Source organism: Hyperolius riggenbachi, chromosome 2 (genome assembly GCF_040937935.1).
Source record: "Hyperolius riggenbachi isolate aHypRig1 chromosome 2, aHypRig1.pri, whole genome shotgun sequence".
Lineage (NCBI taxonomy): Eukaryota > Metazoa > Chordata > Amphibia > Anura > Hyperoliidae > Hyperolius > Hyperolius riggenbachi.
In genome coordinates this window covers 336910890-336933382 of record NC_090647.1, presented here as the reverse complement: position 1 = coordinate 336933382, position 22493 = coordinate 336910890, and the positions used below count along the sequence as shown (strand labels likewise).

Below are 22493 nucleotides of genomic sequence, written 5' to 3'. Positions count from 1 at the left end.
TCATGATATTTCTGCGTATACCTTGCAGTACCGGATTGTAGGTGACTAAGAGTAGCGTATATGTACTCTCATTTATTTGAGGGTTTTTTCTCTCATTTTTTTTTATTTCAGGAGTTGCTGTGTTTTTGCTAGCATTGATCCTGCAGCTTGGAATAATGTTGGCCTTTGTGTTATGTCATTTAGGGCATGTTTAAAGCATTCAGCTTCAAAGCACAGAAAATGTTATTTCTGGCACAAGGAATTTACAAAGTTGTATGCCTCAGCGTATTGTGACTTTACTGATGCTAACCACATGTCAGACCACAGAGCAAAATACCGCACCCGCAATTTTCATGACCTTCATTTATTTCTGGGTACAAATGTAGTCATGATAGAGTAACTGTCCAAAACCTCCTTGGTTCAGTATAAATAACCGTGCAGATTGGGACAGAGAACATGATATCCATGACATTTACAATATATACTCCAGTACAAGCTGAGTTTTGCACTGAGCTGATAGCCCATTCTGTGTCATGGTTGTTGATTCAGATAGCCACGCACTTCTGTGTATCCCTCCCCCTCCCCCCCATCAGTGTGGAGCAGAATGTAGAGGGATATCTTCCCCCCCCACCCCCCCTCCCCTCAGTGTCCCAACTTTGTGCTATGCTTCCGGATTCAGATGGCACAGTACCGCCGTGTCTCCTCCCTTCCTGCCACTAGAGCGGAGCATAATGTAAAGATCTTTGTCCCCCTGAGTGTCCTGGCATATGCAGCCCACCGTGTCTCCACCCCCCCCTCCCCTCCCCGAAGCATAATGTAAAGTCCCCTGAGTGTCCCGGCATATGCAACTTGCTGTGCAGTTCTTACTTCCTGATCCGTGCTGCAAGGATTCTTCTGTGGCTGAAGTCAGAAGCTGTCTCATCACTATGATGCCCTATAGTGGTGCCTCTCATCACACCCACCACTGCAGGGATCATAGCGATGAGTGACTGCTACTGACGTCAGCTACAGAAGAATCCTCCCAGCACAGACCGGTAAGTAAAAGAACCGCACAGGAAGCTGCATATGCTGGGATACTCTGGGGACAAAGGTTTCTGCATTATGCTCCGCTCTGGTGGCAGGAAGGGGGGGGGGGGGAGGGGACATAGCAGCACCATGCCATCTGAATCAGCAAGCATAGCACAAAAGTGGGAGCAAACGGCTCATTGCAGTGGGAGGGGGGAACTCGGTGGCACGTGGGCATCTGAATTGGCAAGCATGGCACAAAGCAGAAGCAAACTGCTCAGTGTTTTGGGGGGATGGCGGAAACATGGCAGCATGTGGCCATCTGAATTGGCAACCATGCCGCAAAACGGGTAAACCGCTCAGTGCACATGAGGAGGGGGGGTGAACCTCTGTGTCACTCTGTTAGCAGATTTTGGTAGCAGGTTTTTGACCATATCCATCAGCTATGTACTCTGCTTATGGGGTGGCACAGAGGTCTGTATTTCCTACCCTTGGCTTTTACATGAGTCAGCCATATTTTTGGGGGTGGGGTGATAAAGGTTTGGGAGGGTTGGCTTATACTCGAGTGTATATGGTATGTAGGGGGTGATTCTGGGTATATGGTATTCAAGTATAAGGTGGTATACGTTTTCTGTATCACTTGACTTTTTATTCCAGTAAGTATATTCCAAATGTTCTCCTGCTGTTATTGCATAAATGGCCATAGGGTTAGAAGAATATCTGATTTCTCACTACAGTGGTCATTTTAAAGGACAATGGAAGCGAGAGAAATATGGAGGCTGCCATATTTTTCTTTTAAAAAATGCAAATTGCCTGACTATCGTGCTGATCCTCTGCATCTAATAATTTTAGCCTTAGACCCTGAACAAGCATGCATATCAAGTTTGACTGGATTTTCCTCATGCTTGTTTCAGGTGGGTTCTTCAGACACTACTGATGCATGAAAGAACAGCAGGACTGCCAGGCAACTGGTATTGTTTAACCACTTCAGGACCACAGTCTTTTCGCCCCTTAAGGACCAGAGCCTTTTTCTCCATTCAGACCACTGCAGCTTTCACGGTTTAATGCTCGGTCATACAACCTACCACCTAAATGAATTTTACCTCCTTTTCTTGTCACTAATACAGCTTTCTTTTGATGCTATTTGATTGCTGCTGCGAGTTTTACTTTTTATTATATTCATCAAAAAAGACATGAATTTTGTCAAAAAAATGACTTTTTTAACTTTCTGTGCTGACATTTTTCAAATAAAGTAAAATTTCCTATACATTTGAGCGCGAAAGTTATTCTGCTACATGTCTTTGATAAAAAAAAAAACCATTCAGTGTATATTTATTGGATTGGGTAAAAGTTATAGCGTTTACAAACTATGGTGCCAAAAGTGAATTTTCCCATTTTCAAGCATCTCTGACTTTTCTGCGCACCTGTCAGGTTTCATGAGGGGCTAAAATTCCAGGATAGTCCAAATACCCCCCAAATGACCCCATTTTGGAAAGAAGACATCCCAAAGTATTCAGTGAGAGGCATGGTGAGTTCATAGAAGATTTTATTTTTTGTCACAAGTTAGCGGAAAATGACACTTTGTGACAACAACAACAAAAAAAAAAGTTTCCATTTCTTCTAACTTGCGACAAAAAAAAAATGAAATCTGCCACGGACTCACTATGCTCCTCTCTGAATACCTTGAAGTGTCTACTTTCCAAAATGGGGTCATTTGTGGGGTGTGTTCACTGTCCTGGCATTTTGGGGGGTGCCTAATTGTAAGCACCCCTGTAAAGCCTAAAGATGCTCATTGGGCTTTGGGCCCCTTAGCGCAGTTAGGCTGCAAAAAAGTGCCACACATGTGGTATTGCCGTACTCAGGAAAAGTAGTATAATGTGTTTTGGGGTGTATTTTTACACATACCCATGCTGGGTGGGAGAAATATCTCCGTAAATGACAATTTTTTTATTTTTTTTTACACACAATTGTCTATTTATAGAGATATTTCTCCCACTCAGCATGGGTATGTGGAAAAATACACCCCAAAACACATTATACTACTTCTCCTGAGTACGGCAATACCACATGTGTGGCACTTTTTTGCACCCTAACTGCGCTAAGGGGCCCAAAGTCCAATGAGTACCTTTAGGATTTCACAGGTCATTTTGAGAAATTTCGTTTCAAGACTACTCCTCACGGTTTAGGGCCCCTAAAATGCCAGGACAGTATAGGAACCCCACAAATTACCCCATTTTAGAAAGAAGACACCCCAAGGTATTCCATTAGGAGTATGGTGAGTTCATAGAAGATTTTTTTTTTTTTGTCACAAGTTAGCGGAAATTGATGTTAATTGTTTTTTTTCACAAAGTGTCATTTTCCGCTAACTTGTGACAAAAAATAAAATCTTCTATGAACTCACCATACTCCTAACGGAATACCTTGGGGTGTCTTCTTTCTAAAATGGGGTCATTTGTGGGGTTCCTATACTGCCCTGGCATTTTAGGGGCCCTAAACCGTGAGGAGTAGTCTTGAAACCAAATGTCGCAAAATGACCTGTGAAATCCTAAAGGTACTCATTGGACTTTGGGCCCCTTAGCGCACTTAGGGTGCAAAAAAGTGCCACACATGTGGTACCGCCGTACTCAGGAGAAGTAGTATAATGTGTTTTGGGGTGTATTTTTACACATACAGATGCTGGGTGGGAGAAATATCTCTGTAAATGACAATTATTTGATTTTTTTTTACACACAATTGTCCATTTACAGAGAGATTTCTCCCACCCAGCATGGGTATGTATAAAAATACACCGCAAAACACATTATACTACTTCTTCTGAGTACGGCGATACCACATGTGTGACACTTTTTTGCAACCTAGGTGCGCTAAGGGGCCTAACGTCCTATTCACAGGTCATTTTGAGGCATTTGGATTCTAGACTACTCCTCACGGTTTAGGGCCCCTAAAATGCCAGGGCAGTATAGGAACCCCACAAGTGACCCCATTTTAGAAAGAAGACACCCCAAGGTATTCCGTTAGGGGTATGGTGAGTTCATAGAAGATTTTATTTTTTGTCACAAGTTAGTGAAAAATGACACTTTGTGAAAAAAACAATAAAAATCCAATTTCCTCTAACTTTTGACAAAAAATAAAATATTCTATGAACTCATCATACACCTAACAGAATACCTTGGGGTGTCTTCTTTCTAAAATGGGGTCACTTGTGGGGTTCCTATACTGCCCTGGCATTTTACGGGCCCAAAACTGTGAGTAGTCTGGAAACCAAATTTCTCAAAATGACTGTTCAGGGGTATAAGCATCTGCAAATTTTGATGACAGGTGGTCTATGAGGGGGCAAATTTTGTGGAAGCGGTCATAAGCAGGGTGGCCTCTTAGATGACAGGATGTATTGGGCCTGATCTGATGGATAGGAGTGCTAGGGGGGTGACAGGAGGTGATTGATGGGTGTCTCAGGGGGCGGTTAGAGGGGAAAATAGATGCAATAAATGCACTGGGGACGTGATCGGAAGGGGGTCTGAGGGGGATCTGAGGGTTTGGCCGAGTGATCAGGAGCCCACACGGGGCAAATTAGGGCCTGATCTGATGGGTAGGTGTGCTAGGGGGTGACAGGAGGTGATTGATGGGTGTCTCAAGGTGTGATTAGAGGGGGGAAATGGATGCAAGCAATGCACTGGCGAGGTGATCAGGGCTGGGGTCTGAGGGCGTTCTGAGGTGTGGGCGGGTGATTGGGTGCCCACAAGGGGCAGATTAGGGTCTAATCTGATGGGTAACAGTGACAGGTGGTGATAGGGGGTGATTGATCGGTAATTAGTGGGTGTTTAGAGGAGAGAAGATCTGCGGGCGATCTATTGGTGTGGGTGGGTGATCAGATTGCCCGCAAGGGGCAGGTTAGGGGCTGTTTGATGGGTGGCAGTGACAGGGGGTGATTGATGGGTGGCAGTGACAGGGGGTGATTGATGGGTGATTGACAGGTGATCAGTGGGTTATTACAGGGAATAACAGATGTAAATATTGCACGGGCGAATTGATAAGGGGGGGTCTGAGGGCAATCTGAGCGTGTGGGCGGGTGATTGGGTGCCCGCAAGGGGCAGATTAGGGTCTAATCTGATGGGTAACAGTGACAGGTGGTGATAGGGGGTGATTGATGGGTAATTAGTGGGTGTTTAGAGGAGATAAGAGATGTAAACAATGGATTTGGGAGGTGATCTGATGTCGGATCTGCGGGCGATCTATTGGTGTGGGTGGGTGATCAGATTGCCCGCAAGGGGCAGGTTAGGGGCTGATTGATGGGTGGCAGTGACAGGGGGTGATTGACGGGTGATTGACGGGTGATTGACAGGTGATTGACAGGTGATTGACAGGTGATCAGGGGGGATAGATGCATACAGTACACGGGGGGGGGTCTGGGGGGGGGTCTGGGGAGAATCTGAGGGGTGGGGGGGTGATCAGGAGGGAGTAGGGGGCAGATTAGGGACTTAAAAATAAAATAGCGTTGACAGATAGTGACAGGGAGTGATTGATGGGTGATTAGGGGGGTGACTGGGTGCAAACAGTGGTCTGGGGGGTGGGCAGGGGGGGGTCTGAGGGGTGCTGTGGGCGATCAGGGGGCAGGGGAGGGGGAAATTGGTGTGCTTGGGTGCAGACTAGGGTGGCTGCAGCCTGCCCTGGTGGTCCCTCGGACACTGGGACCACCAGGGCAGGAGGCAGCCAGTATAATAGGCTTTGTATACATTACAAAGCCTATTATACTTGTTACATGCGGCGATCCGGGTGCTAGTAACCCGCCGGCGCTTCCGAACGGCCGGCGGGTTACAACGAACGGTGGGCGGAGCCAGTCCCCGGCGGCTGATCGCGTCACGAATGACGCGATCGCCGCACAGACACTCCCGCAGCCGCCCCCGCCGATGGGCGTATTGCGGTCGTTTGGGCCCGGTCTTTGCCGCCGCCCATCGGCTGGGGGCGGTCCTCAAGTGGTTAAAAGGAAATAAAGGAGGGGCAGGATGGGTGCAAGTACAATGCAATAGTATAAACAATTGTTCAAAACGGAGGCGCCAGATAAGGATAAAATAGTTATAAAGGGGAGGAAGTGGTGGACTTTGTGTGTAGTTACCCACAAGTAGACACACAATCAGTTATTCACTGAAAAATATCTTTATTCAAGTAGACTCCAGAATGTTAGCAATACAATAGCCTGTCACTTCATTGCATCGCTTAGAGATCCAGCGTACAATATCAGTAAGTGACATCACATGACCCCTTGATATATGCTTTGGCCAAGTTCCATTTACTATGTTACATAGTTACATAGTTATTTTGGTTGAAAAAAAGACATACGTCCATTGAGTTCAACCAGTACAAAGTACAACTCCAGCCTGCTCCCTCACATATCCCTGTTGATCCAGAGGAAGGCGAAAAAACCCTTACAAGGCATGGTCCAATTGGCCCCAAAAGGGAAAAATTCCTTCCCGACTCCAGATGGCAATCAGATAAAATCCCTGGATCAACATCATTAGGCCTTACCTAGTAATTGTAGCCATGGATGTCATTCAACCCAAGGAAAGCATCTAAGCCCCCTTTAAATGCAGGTATAGAGTTTGCCATAACGACTTCCTGTGGCAATGCATTCCACATCTTAATCACTCTTACTGTAAAGAACCCTTTCCCAAATAAGTGGCTAAAACGTTTTTCCTCCATGCGCAGATCATGTCCTTTGAGAAGGCCTAGGGACAAAAAGCTCATCCGCCAAGCTATTATATTGCCCTCTGATGTATTTATACATGTTAATTAGATCTCCTCTAAGGCGTCTTTTCTCTAGACTAAATAAACCCAGTTTATCTAACCTTTCTTGGTAAGTGAGACCTTCCATCCCACGTATCAATTTTGTTGCTCGTCTCTGCACCTGCTCTAAAACTGCAATATCTTTTTTGTAAGATTTGTACAAAAAGGCTTTACCACTATTTACAATAGCTGTGTCCTCTATCTCAGACACCACCAAACACACTACATTTGGCTAACTGAGGATGATTGACTTGTCAGGGCAAGGTTTTCTGTTTTTTTATTGTAGGTAGGGGGTTTTGCTGCTATTCTGATATGATTGTTTATGCCTATTTATTATATTTATAAAGCACCAACATATTACCCAGCGCTGAGCCTAAAGCACTGATCAGTTAAAGAATGGGTCCAAGGTTTGAGTCCTACTAGGTCTGCTGGCAACCAGTTTCCCAGAGCGGACAACAGCGGAACAACTGACTTGCAAAATTGGATCAATGCCAGCCTGTGCACAAAGTTTCTTTTCCCCGGGTACGAGTTTGCCCATTGCATTACCTCAAAGGAAATTCCTGACTGACACCATTTTTATAGACAGTGGATGCATTGTCATTCATCCTGTACAATGGCACACATCTACTCCTAAGTGCAGCAGACACTGCAGCAATCCTCTGGAGCAGTACAAAGCATCCATACTATATGGATAGGCTACCTCTCCAGCATGGTGTGAACCAGGCCTTGTGGTAGACTTGCACATTCCTTAATCAGCAAATTTACAAGACATTTGACGCTGGCCTATCAAGGACCTTTTGCACAGACGTAAAGGAGCTTGGCAACTGACTGCATACAAGTCTAGAAAACCATATGTGCCTGAAATGGGGCTTAGAGGCAGGGAACACACTTAACTGATTTTGTGCGCGTTTTCTGCACAGAAAAACTGAGAACTCATGTTAATCAATGGGCTAGTTCACACTTAACATGATGTTCGTGCGCAGAGAAAAAACTGACATTCTGCATGATGACTCTGCACATTTTTTCAGTTTTCTCTATCAATTACATCAACTGCTGTGAAAAAACCACGCACGTTTTTTTCCTGCATAGAAACACACTTGGTGTGCAGAAAACGTAAGCAGAAAAACGCGCGCAGAAAACTGAAAGACAAGTGTTCCCTGCCTAAAGCAAGCCTGGAGTGAGGAAAGTTTCTTCAGGTTTGAGGCATACATAAGTAGCGGGAAAATTCTGGTTCTCGAACCTCAGTGCGACTCGTCATTCCTATGTCCTCGACACTCCCCAGGCAGCCTTTTGTAAGTATTTGCATTCCTGAGTAGTTCAGAAGACGCGCGTGCCTGTATGGCGCATGCGCAAGCCTCGACTCCTGTTGCGTACAGAAGCGATTATCTTAGTAACTTCTCGAGCACTTCCGATTGCTACTGGTGTGGTACTGAAGAGCTATTTGAGCTAACAGGTTGAATAGCTGCAGCTGGGGACTGGACCGACTGAGGGCATGGAAGGCTGTATGGTATCCAGAGCCTTCCTTCTACACAGTGAGTTTCCTCACTTCAGGTTCCCTTTAATTTGGTTCAGAATCCATCAAGTATCCATGAATAGCGCACTATAATTAACAGGGATTTTGCAGTGTCTATAGTTGTTTACTTTGGTTAAAAAAAACCAAAAAACTGTTCTATACATACGTTCATAATAAAATCTGTATAGTGCATTAAATAAATAAAATAAAACAGCCGTAATAAAAAGCACTATGTATTCCTTTCAAGGCAGTTTTTAACAAGGTCCATGTTTTTGTGTTCCAGAGTGGACCGGCTAAGACATCATCTACTCCCATTGTACAGCTATGACCCAGCAGAGGAAATACATGAGGCAGAACAGGAACTGCTGGGGCAAGAGACAAAGGTACGGCGATATTGCTAGGTCTCAAGTTCAGATTTAGAACTCAGAGAAGTCTGGGTCGTCGTCTTTTTTTTTTTTTTTTTCCCCTTTTTGATGCTTGAATTACATTAAACTCAAGTATATTTGAACATAATGGTAGTGGGCTTAGGAGTACTGAACTGGCACCCTTCAGGTCTGCTTTAAGCTACATACACACCTTAGTCTTCTGCTGATTGAAATTATTGTTTATGATGGTTTCAGATGATCTTTCTTGACCGGTGCGATCGTCTCGGGAGCCGCAGTGATTTTCTGAGGCAGGAGAGGGATGCAGGAGGTATGGTGGAGCGTTGAGGGTAAAAGTGTGGGTGTGTGGATAGCCATTGGGGCCTTCCTAAACCTCACACAGGCATTTTAAAATGGGCCAGGGCCCCCCCAAAAAACTGCAAACCCCCCTCAACAGTGTGCTCTGTATTTATATGCATAGATGCCACACCATCAGGAGCGCCGGTCTGCTAACAGGCATCGGCAGAAGTACAAAGTATGGTGCAGATGGCTGTATGGAGAGGATGACACTACCTGATGATGATCTGCATACATGCTGCTCTGCATGAATCAAGTTAGAGAGAAAGAGAGGCCAGGCTCCTGGACTGGCTCAAAACAGCCCATGGACCAGTATTAGGCTGCGGACTGGGGGTTGGGGATCTCTGCACCACAGAGATAAAGTATATAACGCAGATCCAACGTATTATGCAGAAAGTTCTGCATCACACCCTCCCTCCTATGTAGCCTGCATGTATACTTGGTGGGAGAGTTAGTTACATTAAATGATTAGGCAAGATTGCTGACAAAAGCTGTCCTGCAGCAACACAGTATCCATCCAAGAAAAAAAGTTTATTCACTAAACATACCACTGCGGTCAAGCAGCATGGGCTAATACATGCGAGCACGCTCTACTGGCACGGCCGCTACTACATTAATGTAGAAGCGGCTGCGCTTGAGAAGTATCGCGGTTGCGCTAGGCTAGACATTACATTGTGCGGAAGTAGGAACGATCGCGCGAAAGTTAAGAGCACGCTACGCTGACAGGAGCACGCCACCTGCGCTGCTTGAGCTTGGTATGTTTAGTGAATCTATAGTGAAAAGCTACTTTTAGAAATGTTTATATGTTGCCAGTAGATGGGCTAAGGTTCTGTGGAGGCTTTTAAAAACAAAAATCAGACGCTTAACTGGGGCTTCTATCGGCCTCCTGCAGCTGTCCTGTTTTTCACTGTCCTCCTACGATCCTCCGTTCCCCGCAGCTGGTCTCGGTCTAATTATTCCTCTAACTAGACTAATGCTTCTTGCTCTCGCTTGCGTCTCTGGGAGCTTACTACGCAGGCGCAGTACGCGAAAACCTCGTACTGTGTCTGGGCAGTAAGCTCCCAGAGACGCGAGGGGGAGGGTGCACATGCACGGCTGCGCAGCTGCAGTGGTATTAGACGATTAACTAGACCGGGACTGGCTGCGGGGAACAGAGGATCGTAGGAGGACGGCGTGGGACATGACAGCTGCAGGGGGCTGATAGAAGCCCCAGGTAAGTGTCTGATTTTTGTTTTTAAAAGCCTCCACAGAACCTCTTTAAAAGCCCATCTACTGGCAACATATAAACATTTCTAAAAGTAGCTTTTCACTATAGATTCACTAAACATACCAAGCTCAAGCAGCGCAGGTGGCGTGCTCCTGTCAGCGTAGCGTGCTCTTAACTTTCGCGCGATCGTTCCTACTTCCGCACAATGTAATGTCTAGCCTAGCGCAACCGCGATACTTCTCAAGCACAGCCGCTTCTACATTGTTTTTTGTTTTTAAAAGCCTCAACAGAACCCCTTTGAAATAAGGCAGTTATCAGCAATACATTATTCTTGCTCATTAGTTTCCCTTCAGCCACACCATTTTGGAAACTTTGTGCTGTATACAGATGACCCTCTGACAAGTTGCCTGCCTGCACAGTTTACCCTTATCAAATGGTTGCTGTTCTGAATGTATATGGCAAGAAGCCTCTGGTGTTACTCTTTTCAAAACCCAGATCACAGAATACTTCTGATATCAGGGCAGAGAATTATTCTACTTTCCCTCTCATGTGACCTCAGCTTACAGGAACAAACTTATGTGTCAGGCAGAGTGGTGGGACCAGAAGTAGTCTTTGGTGCTGGATATGAAAATAAAATTACATTAGCGTGGGATCCAGTTGGGCTGGGAGGCAGAGGTTACTTACTACTAAATTTACCGGCTTCATTTACCAAGTAGTGTGCTGAAAGCAGGGGCGTAACTATAGCCCCTGCAGCATCTGTGACTGCAGTGGGGCCCGGATCTCATGGGGGCTTGTCTATGCTAGCTGCCTACTAGTCTTGTAGGAGTAGTGCCTGGCTGCTGACAGCGGCGAGGGTGGATGGCAGGACAAGCCGGAAAGTGTAAGTAGTGACGCAGTGCAGAGTTGAAGTGCCGACGTGTGGGGAATTCATGCTGCTGCTCAACATATACCGGTGAGGACAGGAAGGGTGAGATTACAGCCGGGCTCTGGACTTGGCATCAGCTGCACATACTGTGTGCCTATAGCAGACGGACAGAGCCACGGGAGTGCTGCGAGCAGTGAGTATGCAAATGAGTGACCCCTGCAGATCACTTTGCTCACCTCTGACCTTTCTCTAGACGCTATCTTCTCCTGCACGCCGCTGTTTGCTTTACACACACCCGGCTGCAGGCAATTTAAGCCGTCCAGAGTGGGTGTTCTTTCTCCTCCCCCCACCAGCAGCAAAGGGAATTTTTGAGGTATTTTTTAGTAATTTCGATGCAGTTGTACTACTTTATGGCTTCCTGCAACTTGCCTGTGAGTTTTCTGTCTACCCTTTCACAAAGCTGATGTTTCTGCATGTTTGACTCTTGCATCTCTCACTCCCCTGACATGTCTCTCTGTGTTTCTGTGTGGCTTTCTCCCTCTCCCTGTGTTTCTTTTTTTATTGTGGTCCATCCCCATGGCTGTCTCCTCCGTTCTGTCAATATCACTACTAAGGATGAGCGTTTGAATTTGGAACACTGTTCTGAATGCTTCAAATCTGAATGTTTACATATTTGTACAGCGGTGAGGAGATTTAATTCACCCTTTTTGCCACCTCTGCCCCCAGCGCTCCATGTTTAGTTCTAGGCAGCTCTCTGATTCTTCCTCCATCACAGCCAAAAGGAGGAAGTGTCAGAGAGCTGGAACGCAATGTGTAGTGCAGCAGGATGTGGCAGCACTAAGGGTGAGTTAAACTCCCCCGCCGCTGTCTAAATATGTAAAGAATCAAAATCGAAGCATTCAGAAGGCTGTTCCAAATTCAATTGCTCACCCTTACTCGCCATCCACAATGTCACTGTCTCTCCCACTCTGTCACCTCCTCTCATCATGTGGCTTTCTATCCAGGGCTGTGGAGTCGGTCCAAAAATCCTCCGACTCCTCAGTTTAGGATTCCTCCGACTCCTCTAATTTGCATATTACAATTTTGTTGATTAAAAGTATGTAACATGAAATTCGTCTCTTAACTGCCAACGCTTAGGAATTTTACAAGACAACTGAAGTGAGGATATGTAGACTACTATATTTATTCCCTTTAGACTAAAACTAGTCCTTGGTAAGAGTACTTGTAAAAGGTACAAACCGGAACAAAGAACATCTATCAGGCCCTAGGCAATGTGACTGTGGGTACATGTAAGAGTGATGTGCAGGTACTCTGCAGGGGAATGAGGAGATTGTAAACAGACAACACCTCTGTGTTCAATGTGCACAGCATTCTCAGTGGATTCCCTGCAGCTCTGTGGGGAGTGCATATGTAGAGTATAGTACTACTGTGTAACAAAGTAAACCTGAGACAGATGAAATTAAAGTTTTATACATACCTGGGGTTTCCTCCAGCCGCCTTCAGGATAATCAGTCCCTCGTTGTCCTCCTCAACCACTTGGATCTTCTGCTATGAGTCCAGGTACTTGAGCCAGTCGGGCGTAGTGCGCATGCACACACTCCGCTGCCAGGAGCATACTACACCTGTGCAGCACTATTGCGCAGGTGCAGAATGTTCCTGGCTGTGGGAGCGGCATGCGGCCAGACAGCGCTGACTGGCTGAATTACCAGGACTCCTAGCAGAAGATCCGGGTGGTGGAGGACAGCGAGGGACTGATTAGCCTGAAGGGGGCTGGAGGAAGCCCCAGGTATGTATAAAACTTTACTTTTCATCCGTCTCAGTTACCCTTTAATTTGTAGTCACCAAACCAAATTTTAACAACATATCAAATTATTTGATTTCATCAGCAAAGGGAGTGCATACATTTGCATAAATAAGCATCAATGCAGAATTATTTCCATCTCGTTGACCATCTCTATTAGTGACACAGCTACACATCAGGCTTTATTCTTACAGCATAGATGTTATTTAGTATATATGTTACGGCCCGAACCCGAAGTTTGGCCACTTCTAGTTCTGGCCAGCCACTTCTCTCTCTCTCCTCTTATGAGCAGCCGGCGGGGGACACGCGTGTCCCCGAGAGTCGTTCGTCGCACCAGGAAAGCAGAGCGGGGAGGCTGCGGACATTGCTTCTGCCAGCACCCGCTCTGCAAGAACGGCAGGATTCCCTGCCGCGACGAACGACTCCGGGGGGGGGGGGGGGGGCTCCCGGCTGCCCATAGGAGAGCGAGAGAGGCGGGGGGAAGAAGGAGAGAGAGAGGCGGGGGGAGAAGGAGAGAGAGGCAGAGAAAAAGCCGGCGGCTTGAATTGTTACATTGCCGCCGGCTTAATTGCATTAAATTAACTAAGTGGTTATACGTTTGGCCGCTGCGCTGCGGCCAGAAGATACATTAATGTCATAGGAATAAATCCATTTCTAACATTGGCCGCAGCGCAGCGGCCACTTCGCACATTGGCCGGCCAGAACCCGAAGTGGCTGGCCAGAACTAGAAGTGGCCAAACTTCGGGTTCTGGCCGTAACATATATAAGAGATTCCTGTGTACACAACATATATACAGTCACAATCAGATATGTATATCTGACCTTAAAAATACGGGGACTGCTTTATTGAAGCAGCACAAGTAACTAATTTTGATTGGTTTATTTCATTTTTGTGGACTAAGCACAGCTATTACTGTATATATACATTATTTTTAATGACTATTATCTGAGAAATAGAACATTTTATCATATTTTCTATTTTAATTACAGTTACAAATTCATTAGGAGTCGGAGTCGGTGCATTTTTTCCCGACTCCAGGCACCCAAAATTGCCCGACTCCACAGCCCTGTTTCTATCCCTCACTGTATCATATCACTGCTACTCCTCTGTCAATCCATTCATCCCACCCCTCCATCATGTGGCTGTCTTTAGCCCTGTACACAGGCTAGATAAAACTCAGCTGAGGAGGTCGTTAACGTTGCCATTATATTACTGCAGCTAAACCTAACCCTATTCTCACAGAGAATTCTCCCTGCCTAACCCCCCCCCCCCCCCCCAACTTTAAAAACCCTCCTTTCTGAAGCCTAACCTTAACCGTCCTCCCTGCCGCAAACAAGTAAAAATGTTAGTTGCTGCCATTGGTTATAGATTGTAGCCACAGTTTACATAAACCCCAAATTTCAAATAGCAGGTACCGAAATTTCTATGTATAATACTAAGAGCAGTTATGGTGGCACCCAAACTTCAGCTGCGATGGCGCCTAAATTTCCTGCTTCCGGAGAGGGCCCCATCCAAAAGTTTTGCAGGGGGGCCCAGACATTTCTAGTTGCGCCCCTGGCTGAAAGTATTATTTTACACAGTAAAATGAACTGATTCTGCGTTGATATCTCTTTGTGCAGTTTGTGCAGTCTTTCAACAGCTGTAGTTATATATTGGAAGGGAGAGGGCAGTATTGTCTGCCATTGAGGCTCTACAGCATTGTATAGTGCAACTAGAATAATAAGTGTAACATTCCTCCCAAAATGAGTTATATGGACTGCTCTCATCCATACTCCTGGTATAACTTCTATAAAGAAACATATCACCCAAATTGTACATTGGAATAATTTAGAGAATGACACGGGTTCTTGATATGTTAAACCAGATAGTATAAATGTATTCAAATATAAATGGATTACACACTTGCTTGATTGCATGCAAAAATCAGCACTCTCTAAAACCAGCTAAAATCTCCTGCTGGAGCTACAGTACCCAATGAATATGCTCAAACATTAGCCAGTATCTAACTATGCTAAGCCGGCACTCACAACCACCAACACCTTGCATTCTGACACATGGGCCCAGACAGACATATATGTATGTGCGGCTACTTGATAAAAAGCTTCCAGCTCCCCACAGGGGGCGTGAAGTCCACCTACACAGCAGCAATAAGCAGTTGTTAGTGCATAAGCCCCAAGGGAGAGACACAGGTTAGTAAAGCAGTTTCAAGAAGCAGGGCAACAGTTGCCTGTAATAATCTCACCACCTCAGCTGCTTGAATCTTCCCACTATGATTTTGGTGGCTTAAGCGCATCTCCGTAGTCTGCATCAGGATGAGTCACTATTCAGCGGTGAGCAAATGGCAGCCGTAGATGTAGCGTACTTCCACTGCCTGACAACAGACCATCCAGCATCAATGCCGGCCGGGCTAGCACGTGGGACGCCGTGCAAAAAGCGCCCCCGCAGTCAGAGCAGTGAAATTGAGTGTTTTGGCCAGTTTGACATTGATTTTGATAATTTCAGTCATCTTGTTTACAATTAAATCAAAGAAGCACTTGTAAGGCAGACAAATATAACATAACATTTATAATGAAATAACCACAGATGTATTTTCTGTGCTCACATCATTATCAGCTTTATTCAACCCCCACAAGTGACATTCATTCTTAGTACAACATCCTTATCCAGTTATAATCGCTTTGAAACGTGAAGCATAGCTTGACACAAGTGTCTTGCAGCGATCTACGGGTATCTTAGCCCATTCTTTATGGGCAAAAGCCTCCAGTTCAGTCACATTCGTAGGCTTGTGCACTGCACCCCCTGCAGAATTATTAGTCCAAAGAAAAGCCACAAGTCCTCCGTGACTGGCTCCCACATCCTGCTCGTTGAAAAGCGCCTTTGTGGAGCAGCCAGTTCTTGTGTGACATAGCGGTTTGTCTCCACCACAATTTTTTTCAATGACAGCATTATTGAAAAAGAGCTGCAGGTAGGCCAGGGTGTTGTGCTAGCACTCTATCTTCAGGCCAGACTCCCCAGTAAAAGGGAAACGTGGGGGAGGTGGCAGAGCCTGATTAGTGTCAATGGGGCACCAAATGCGTACATCACTAACCTCGGTGGTGATGAAGTCACTGTCGCTCTTGCTACCCGAGTCGGATGACAGATCTCCAGGTGCGTCGCTGTCACTCAAGTCCACCAGCAACTGCAGATCAGAATCGCGGTCCTCAAACTCTCTTCAGCGCTTCCGGTGTGATACACGTTGAGGCTGACGCCATAGCGGGTGACGGGCAGGTGAGAGGCAGAGAGTAATCAAATCCAAGCAGAGGCGGCAGGCAAAGAGAGTAATCGAAATCCAGACAGTGGTCGGTACATGTGGCAGGCAGAGAGAAGTCAAAATCCAGGCAAAAATCGGTAACCGGTAATCCTGGAATAAGGCAGGTCAGCAGATCACACAAGCACTTGCTCAGAAGCAGCAGGGAACCAAATGACTAAAATGCACTGGATACACATGTATTTAACACATTTGTATCCAATACATGCAAAAAATGGGCCAATCACCTTTTAAGTTTTCAAATTGCCCACACCACCCCCTCCGACGTCACACCATACCGCTGCTCTGCTGATCTGATTCGCCGCCGGGACCCCGAAAGGAGCTGGGATATGGGGATCCCGGTGGCCAGAGAAAGAAGCTGACAGCCAGGGAGAGAAGTTGGAGTCCCGCTGCGCAGTATTGATTGAGCGCGGGACTCCAAAACTGCAGGAAAACCAGATATTTCACTACCCCGAGCTGAGCTCTGGTTACCACCAGGGAGGTTAGATATCCTTATAAATCTTCGCCAGACTACCTTTGACCTGGACCCTGGTGCTGTGTGGCATAAACAAGAGCTATGGAGGTTCGAAACAGCGGGCTGTAGCCACTCTTAACAGCATTTTTTAATGTAATTTTTTTTGAACAATAAAGCGATTTTAGTAAAAGAGCTATGCTGGATTTAAGTGGATTGCATTTTCATCCCGAAGATACATGGGTGAATCTCTGCTCACTTATTATTATTATTATTTTGTATTTATATAGCACCGACATCTTCCGCAGCGCTGTACATTATATTCTCTTGTCACTTAACTGTCCCTCTGAGGGGCTCACAATCTAATCCTACCATAGGGGTGAGGTTGTGTGTGAAGGAGCTCCTGACTTCCAGCGGTGGGTCTTCAGTGGTGGAAATTCTTGCCGATCTTCGTGCCAGTTCTTTGGACAGGAGTGGACTCAAGGCCCCTGCCTGAAGGCCTTGGCCTAGCAGGGACCTTTCCTGTGCTAGCCGGCTGCTCCGGTGATGGAGCAGCCGGATCATACCCCCCCTAGTCTGGCTTACCTGAAAGGGGGAGAAGTAACTGGCAAAGATGTGACGGATGATGTAGTGAAGTGGATAGCAGCAGTGAATGACTGTACCACAGAGCTTGCAAAGCTGAAGAAAAGCTTTCTGGAGATAAAGCACAAATATGGCATATCATGGAGTGACAAGCTATTACATGATGATGTAAGGCTGGTCGAAATAAAAAAGAAATACGGTGAACAGAAATTATACTTAAAGAAACTGGAGGAAAATGGTGGCCAATTCGCGGAAGCGTTGCAACACCAAAGGAGGTATAAAACCTTTGTGCCAGTAAAAGGCCTGGATAGTGAAGTGGAGGAGGGAAGTGAGGAGGAAAACTTCAACCAGAATATGGCCGATGATGAAATATCATGTGTAAGTGAAACTCCCACGCAAGTATCTGTCATCCATACCAGGGTAACTGGTGTCACTACAAGCCAGGGTGCGCCAGAGAGCTCTGGTGTGGGTGTAGAAGGTGCTAGTGGGATGAACAGAAGAGTATCCCAAAGAATTGCCCAGAGGGAAAGGAGAAAAGTTGTGGAATATGGAAACCTTACCCAGACACCTACTGTTGATGCCGGGAAAACTGGAGGTACCATACCACAAAGTGCCTATAAAGATCTGAGTGCCGATACAAAAGATGTGGAAAGTGAAAGTAAAGTAACATACCTTGCAGATAGAGGATCAAAAGTTCGAGTTGGTGCTGAAAGTGTTGGGAAACACCAAGGAGAAGAACTTTCTGCTAAGAAAGACATTTTCTGGTGTCCAGAAGGAGGTGCAGAGTAAAATGGTGCCAGGAATTCCTACACCCCTGGACTAGAGATGGGAAGTTCGGATCTTTTCAATGATCCGGATGATTCGAATCGGATCATTGAAAAGATCCGGATCTTTGATCCGAATCTCGGATCATTTTACTACCGAAGCATTCGGGGTGAAATGAATAGCAGGACGGGTCTTTCCCTGCTGTGGACAGGAGAAGGGGAGGGGGGGTGGACACAGAGAAGGGAAGAAGATGGACAGAGGGCAGGGAGTGGACAGAGAAGGGAGGAGGGACGAGCAGAGAGCAGAAATGTTTGTTTGCACACAATACCCACATGCTGCAATCTTATGCTTTACATGTATTTCACCTATATGTTCATCTGTGTACTTTGAATGCAAACGTCGCCTGAAAGATAGCATTCCCCAAAGCATTCCTAGAAGATAAGTGCAGCTGTTTAGAGCAGTGCAGGAGGATCATATTGCGCTGTAATCACAGTGCCTGCAAAGTTACTGAGCTGTGCTGAGCTGAGCCAAAAGCTTCCAATGTGTTCACTGTGCACAACTACGGAACAGACAGCCTATAATTAGCAGCACGTTATAGCCAGTATGTGTGCTCTACACATATCTGGCAGTGGCACCCATGTCCCCTCTCTCTCATCTACCTGTCTCCCTGCAAGGCTGGCTCCCATCCAACAGAGCGATCCATCTCAGCTCTGCTTCCAGGACCCCGCTGCCCGCTGAGGGGGCGTTTCGCTCCTGGCCCCGCCTCTTTTGCGATCCGAATCACTCATTTTGATGATTCGGATGATTCGACTCACAAAATAGATTTTGGATCAAAGATCCGAATCGTTCATGATCCGGACAACACTACTCTGGACACTTTTGCCAATGTGGGGAGTGTAGAAGCAGTGTCAGTAGAGCTGCCTGTACAAGATGGTGCTGGAGAGCAGACAGAACGCCAGGAGAAGGGCGTTTCTGAGAAACCGGAAGTGCGGGTCTGTGAACCGGAAGTACTCTTTCGTGAACTGGAAGTGGCTGCAGTTGAGACACAGAGCAGCCTTGCAGGTACTGACACTGATATGCAGGAGAGGAGGTCTCTTGCAGGGACATACACACTCTCAGGGGAGGACTCTGAACAGAAGAATGGTGAGAAAGAACTGTTTGAAACTAAGCTGACTGATATGCAGATGAAGGGTAATAGTGTTACTATATCTGGGGAAGTATCTCTCGTGAAAGTTGAGGGAGGTTTATGTGAAGAGGATGTGACCATGGATATAGTTATTGACAAAACAGCTATTGCTGCATCTTCTTTGCTTAATAATGATGTTGATACTGATGTTTCTCTTGATATGATAGCGAAAGGAAAAAGAATGTGTCAGAGGAAATCGCCTCTGATAATGTTGAAAATAAAAAAGCAAAAAATGTTCCTTCTTCTCCGGCTAAAAAGGAGTCTGAAAAGAAGAAACATAAAGGTCATAACAAATCCACTAAGCATGATAATGTATTGTCTGATGCTGAGAGTGTAGAAGAGCATTCCATATGTAATCTTAATGATGGGAATGACCAAGAAATATCGAACACAGATCGATATAAAAAAGGTTTTTCAGATAGGATTATGACATTGCATAAAATGTTTAAAAAACCCCTTTAGAAAGCGTAGGGAAAAAAAGTGGGCTTATCGTAGAGAGACAGCAGATGATGAAAATGTTTCGGAATCGGAAGGAGACTGTGTTGAACCTTCTGAAGTGATTCTAGTGGAAGTGATTACAGAGTTTTGTTCGTATGACATGATATACAGACTTGAGAAAAAGAGGCTTATTATTTTGGATGGTCATTCAGACGAAGTTTTAATTTATATGTTAGAATGTGGGGGAGATTTGGAGAAAATCCATATAGTGGGTGCAGGGGATCCGGATTGTGGCTTACAAGCTGATTTCAGGGCAGGTGGGAGGAGATTTATCATTACAGGTGACCGGATTCTCTGGCATGACCAATCTGGGAAACAGGTGTTCGCAGACTCAATAATTGGGTTAGGCAAACATGTCCCTACAATGATCAAAGATGCATGCAATAACTATATTCCTGAACGCCTTAAAGTGTTACAAGAGATAGAAAGGGATAAAGTAACAATCAGTATACAGGAACCTGTGGAGTCTGATGCGTTGTGGGTGCCGAGTTTGGAGAGTGTCATCAGGGGGGGAGATTTTCCTCCTCTGGGGCCCTCTGCAAATCCGACAGCTATTGCTACTCCTGATGATCAGGCTCAGAAAACAAAACCATTATCTTATGCTGTAGCTGCTAAGAGTATGCCCAGTGGAAGGAGAGTTCTGGCTCCCCTGGAGACGCAATTGGAGGCTGGTACACCAGGAAGAAAGAATGTAGTCCGTCTTAAATGGGACAGTGAAGGGGTGGTTCCAAATAAAGACTTTTGTAACCCTTCTCCTAGGTATGGGTTTCAAACCAGTTGACCTTTTTGCTATTCTAGCTCCAGGGGATCCTCCCGCTTATTATGACGTATGTTTCATGTCACAACATGGGCTAGACTCCTTCATGGAGGAGATACTTAAAGATACAGTAAACAACAAATGGCATGGATTTACAGTAATCCCACTGTCTAAACAGTCTTTAATTAAGAAAGCCCATGTTGTGACCATGAATGAAAGCATCCCTGTACGTGATGTTTTGGCGTGGGTCCAGCACTTCTCTGATGTTATGGCCCCTCCACGGCGAGTCCTGGGTGACCTGGGAATATGGTGGGGGGAGAATGAGGTGACCATCAAATTACGTGTTAAAGATGGGGTGGTCGCCCATATTCCCCGATCCTCTTTGATAGGGAGAGATCGAATCACTGTGTTTTACCCGGGTCAGCCCAGGACTTGTAATCGCTGTGGTAGGAGGGGCCATTTCGCCAGTAGCTGCCTCAACCCGAGGTGCAGCTTGTGCCAGGAGTTTGGACACTCTGCCAAAGAATGTAAGACTATCAAATGTAATTTTTGTTTTGAGATGGGTCACCCATATACAGTGTCCGAACTCCTGGTGGCAGATGCCCTCGAAGTTTAAAAAGCCATGCTGGCCTCAATGGTAGAGGAAGATTGTGAGTCTGCCCAAGCTGTTCCTAGTGTCTCTGGTCTGTCAACTTCCCATGTGTCCCCTCCTAAGTCAGTCTTACCTAGCCCTTTTGTGTCTACTTCCTCTGATATTCAAGCTAACACGGCGAAGGCTGGACCCGCGAGGGGATATCACGTCAGGGATGCGGCAGGGGGTGCCATGAGCTCTCCTTCCACTGGGCAGCAGCCCAAACCTCTGGGGGTTCTAGGGGCAGGAGCTCTAGGCAGCCTGTGCCTTCTACCTCTTCTGAAGAAGTGACAAACCTTTCCCTATCCCACCCTCATACTCGTTCCCACTCCCTCCCAAGATCCCTCTCCTCTTCCCAACTTACCCCCAAGCCCAGTCCCCAACCTATTTTCCCCTTTCCTACTAAAGAAGACTTTCGGCCGTCTTCTGGGGTTTCCTGTGACTCTAGGGGCAGAGGATTCTCGTGCCCGGGATGATCCGGAGTACCTAGAGGACAGACTGAAAAAAGGGAAAAAAAAAAAAAGAAGGGCAAAACAGTTGCCGAATTAAGGGATTTAGCAAGAGCTGAAGCCACTCGTAAAAGAACTGACATTAAGTTGTCTAATAGGTTTGAGGCCTTACCCTCCGACCAAGGTGATAACCTTTCTTCGGAGGAAGAGGCTATGGAAGTCGGTGGGTCACCACCTGATCAAGGAGGGTACTGTCTGTGTATATGTCCTTTTAGTTTTGTAAATGTTGTGTTTTATTTTTCTTTTTTGTTTCTTGTCTAGGAAATGCAAAGGGAATCTTCAATTATCCTAATGGCTGCTCCCCCACCACTTATGTTGGCAACGCTCCCAACGTTGCCAGCATTAAAAATCCCAGAGCTCGAAAATTGGCTTTTTCAATTCTGGCCAGCTTTGATGCTGATATTTTCTTCCTGCAGGAGACCAGACTCGCCTCTGTAGCTGACCTCTGGTTGGCTGAGAGGGACTGGAGGGCCGGTTTGAGTTTCTGGTCTCTTGCGGGAAAGCCTGACAGTGGTGTGGCAGTTCTCTTCAGAACTGATCTACTTTTTTGAAGAAGGGCCGCAAACACAGAGGCGTTATCCCTTTGTTTTTCCTCATATATGTATTTGGTTGGGGTTTTATTTTCTTTATTTTTTTTCCCGGCACTGTCCTGTAGCTTTCTTATTGAGTTTTGTCTTGTCTCATTGTTTTGTCTTTAGTTCAATTTTCAGTATTTCTAGTCTTTGAACGTAAAAACTCCACGGTTGATTGTATGGGTAATTTGAATGTAGTTTTATGTTGGTGGTTTTAGTTTGTATGACTGTTGTAATGTAGGTGTTGTGGTTTTGTTTTTGTTTTTTTGTTTTTTTTTTTCTTTTTTTAAGTCCTGTTTAGTATGATTGAATATGCATGTGTACCTCCTTGATGGTTTTGGCCTGTATCAGGTTATGTATCTATCTA

At 45.9% G+C, this 22493-nt stretch overlaps 1 protein-coding gene across 2 annotated transcripts in view; it reads left to right on the top strand.

Annotated features, from left to right (window-relative positions):
• The window catches only part of SMIM29 (small integral membrane protein 29), a 48980-nt gene that overhangs the window by 20955 nt on the left and 5532 nt on the right, over positions 1-22493 (top strand). The window contains exon 6 of one of the 2 annotated variants that reach the window (XM_068269391.1): positions 8559-8658. In XM_068269391.1, the coding sequence (XP_068125492.1) occupies positions 8559-8658 (100 nt within the window). Of the gene's footprint in view, positions 1-1898; positions 2165-8558; positions 8659-22493 lie in introns of those variants that run through there. The other variant, XM_068269392.1, reaches the window with a different exon arrangement.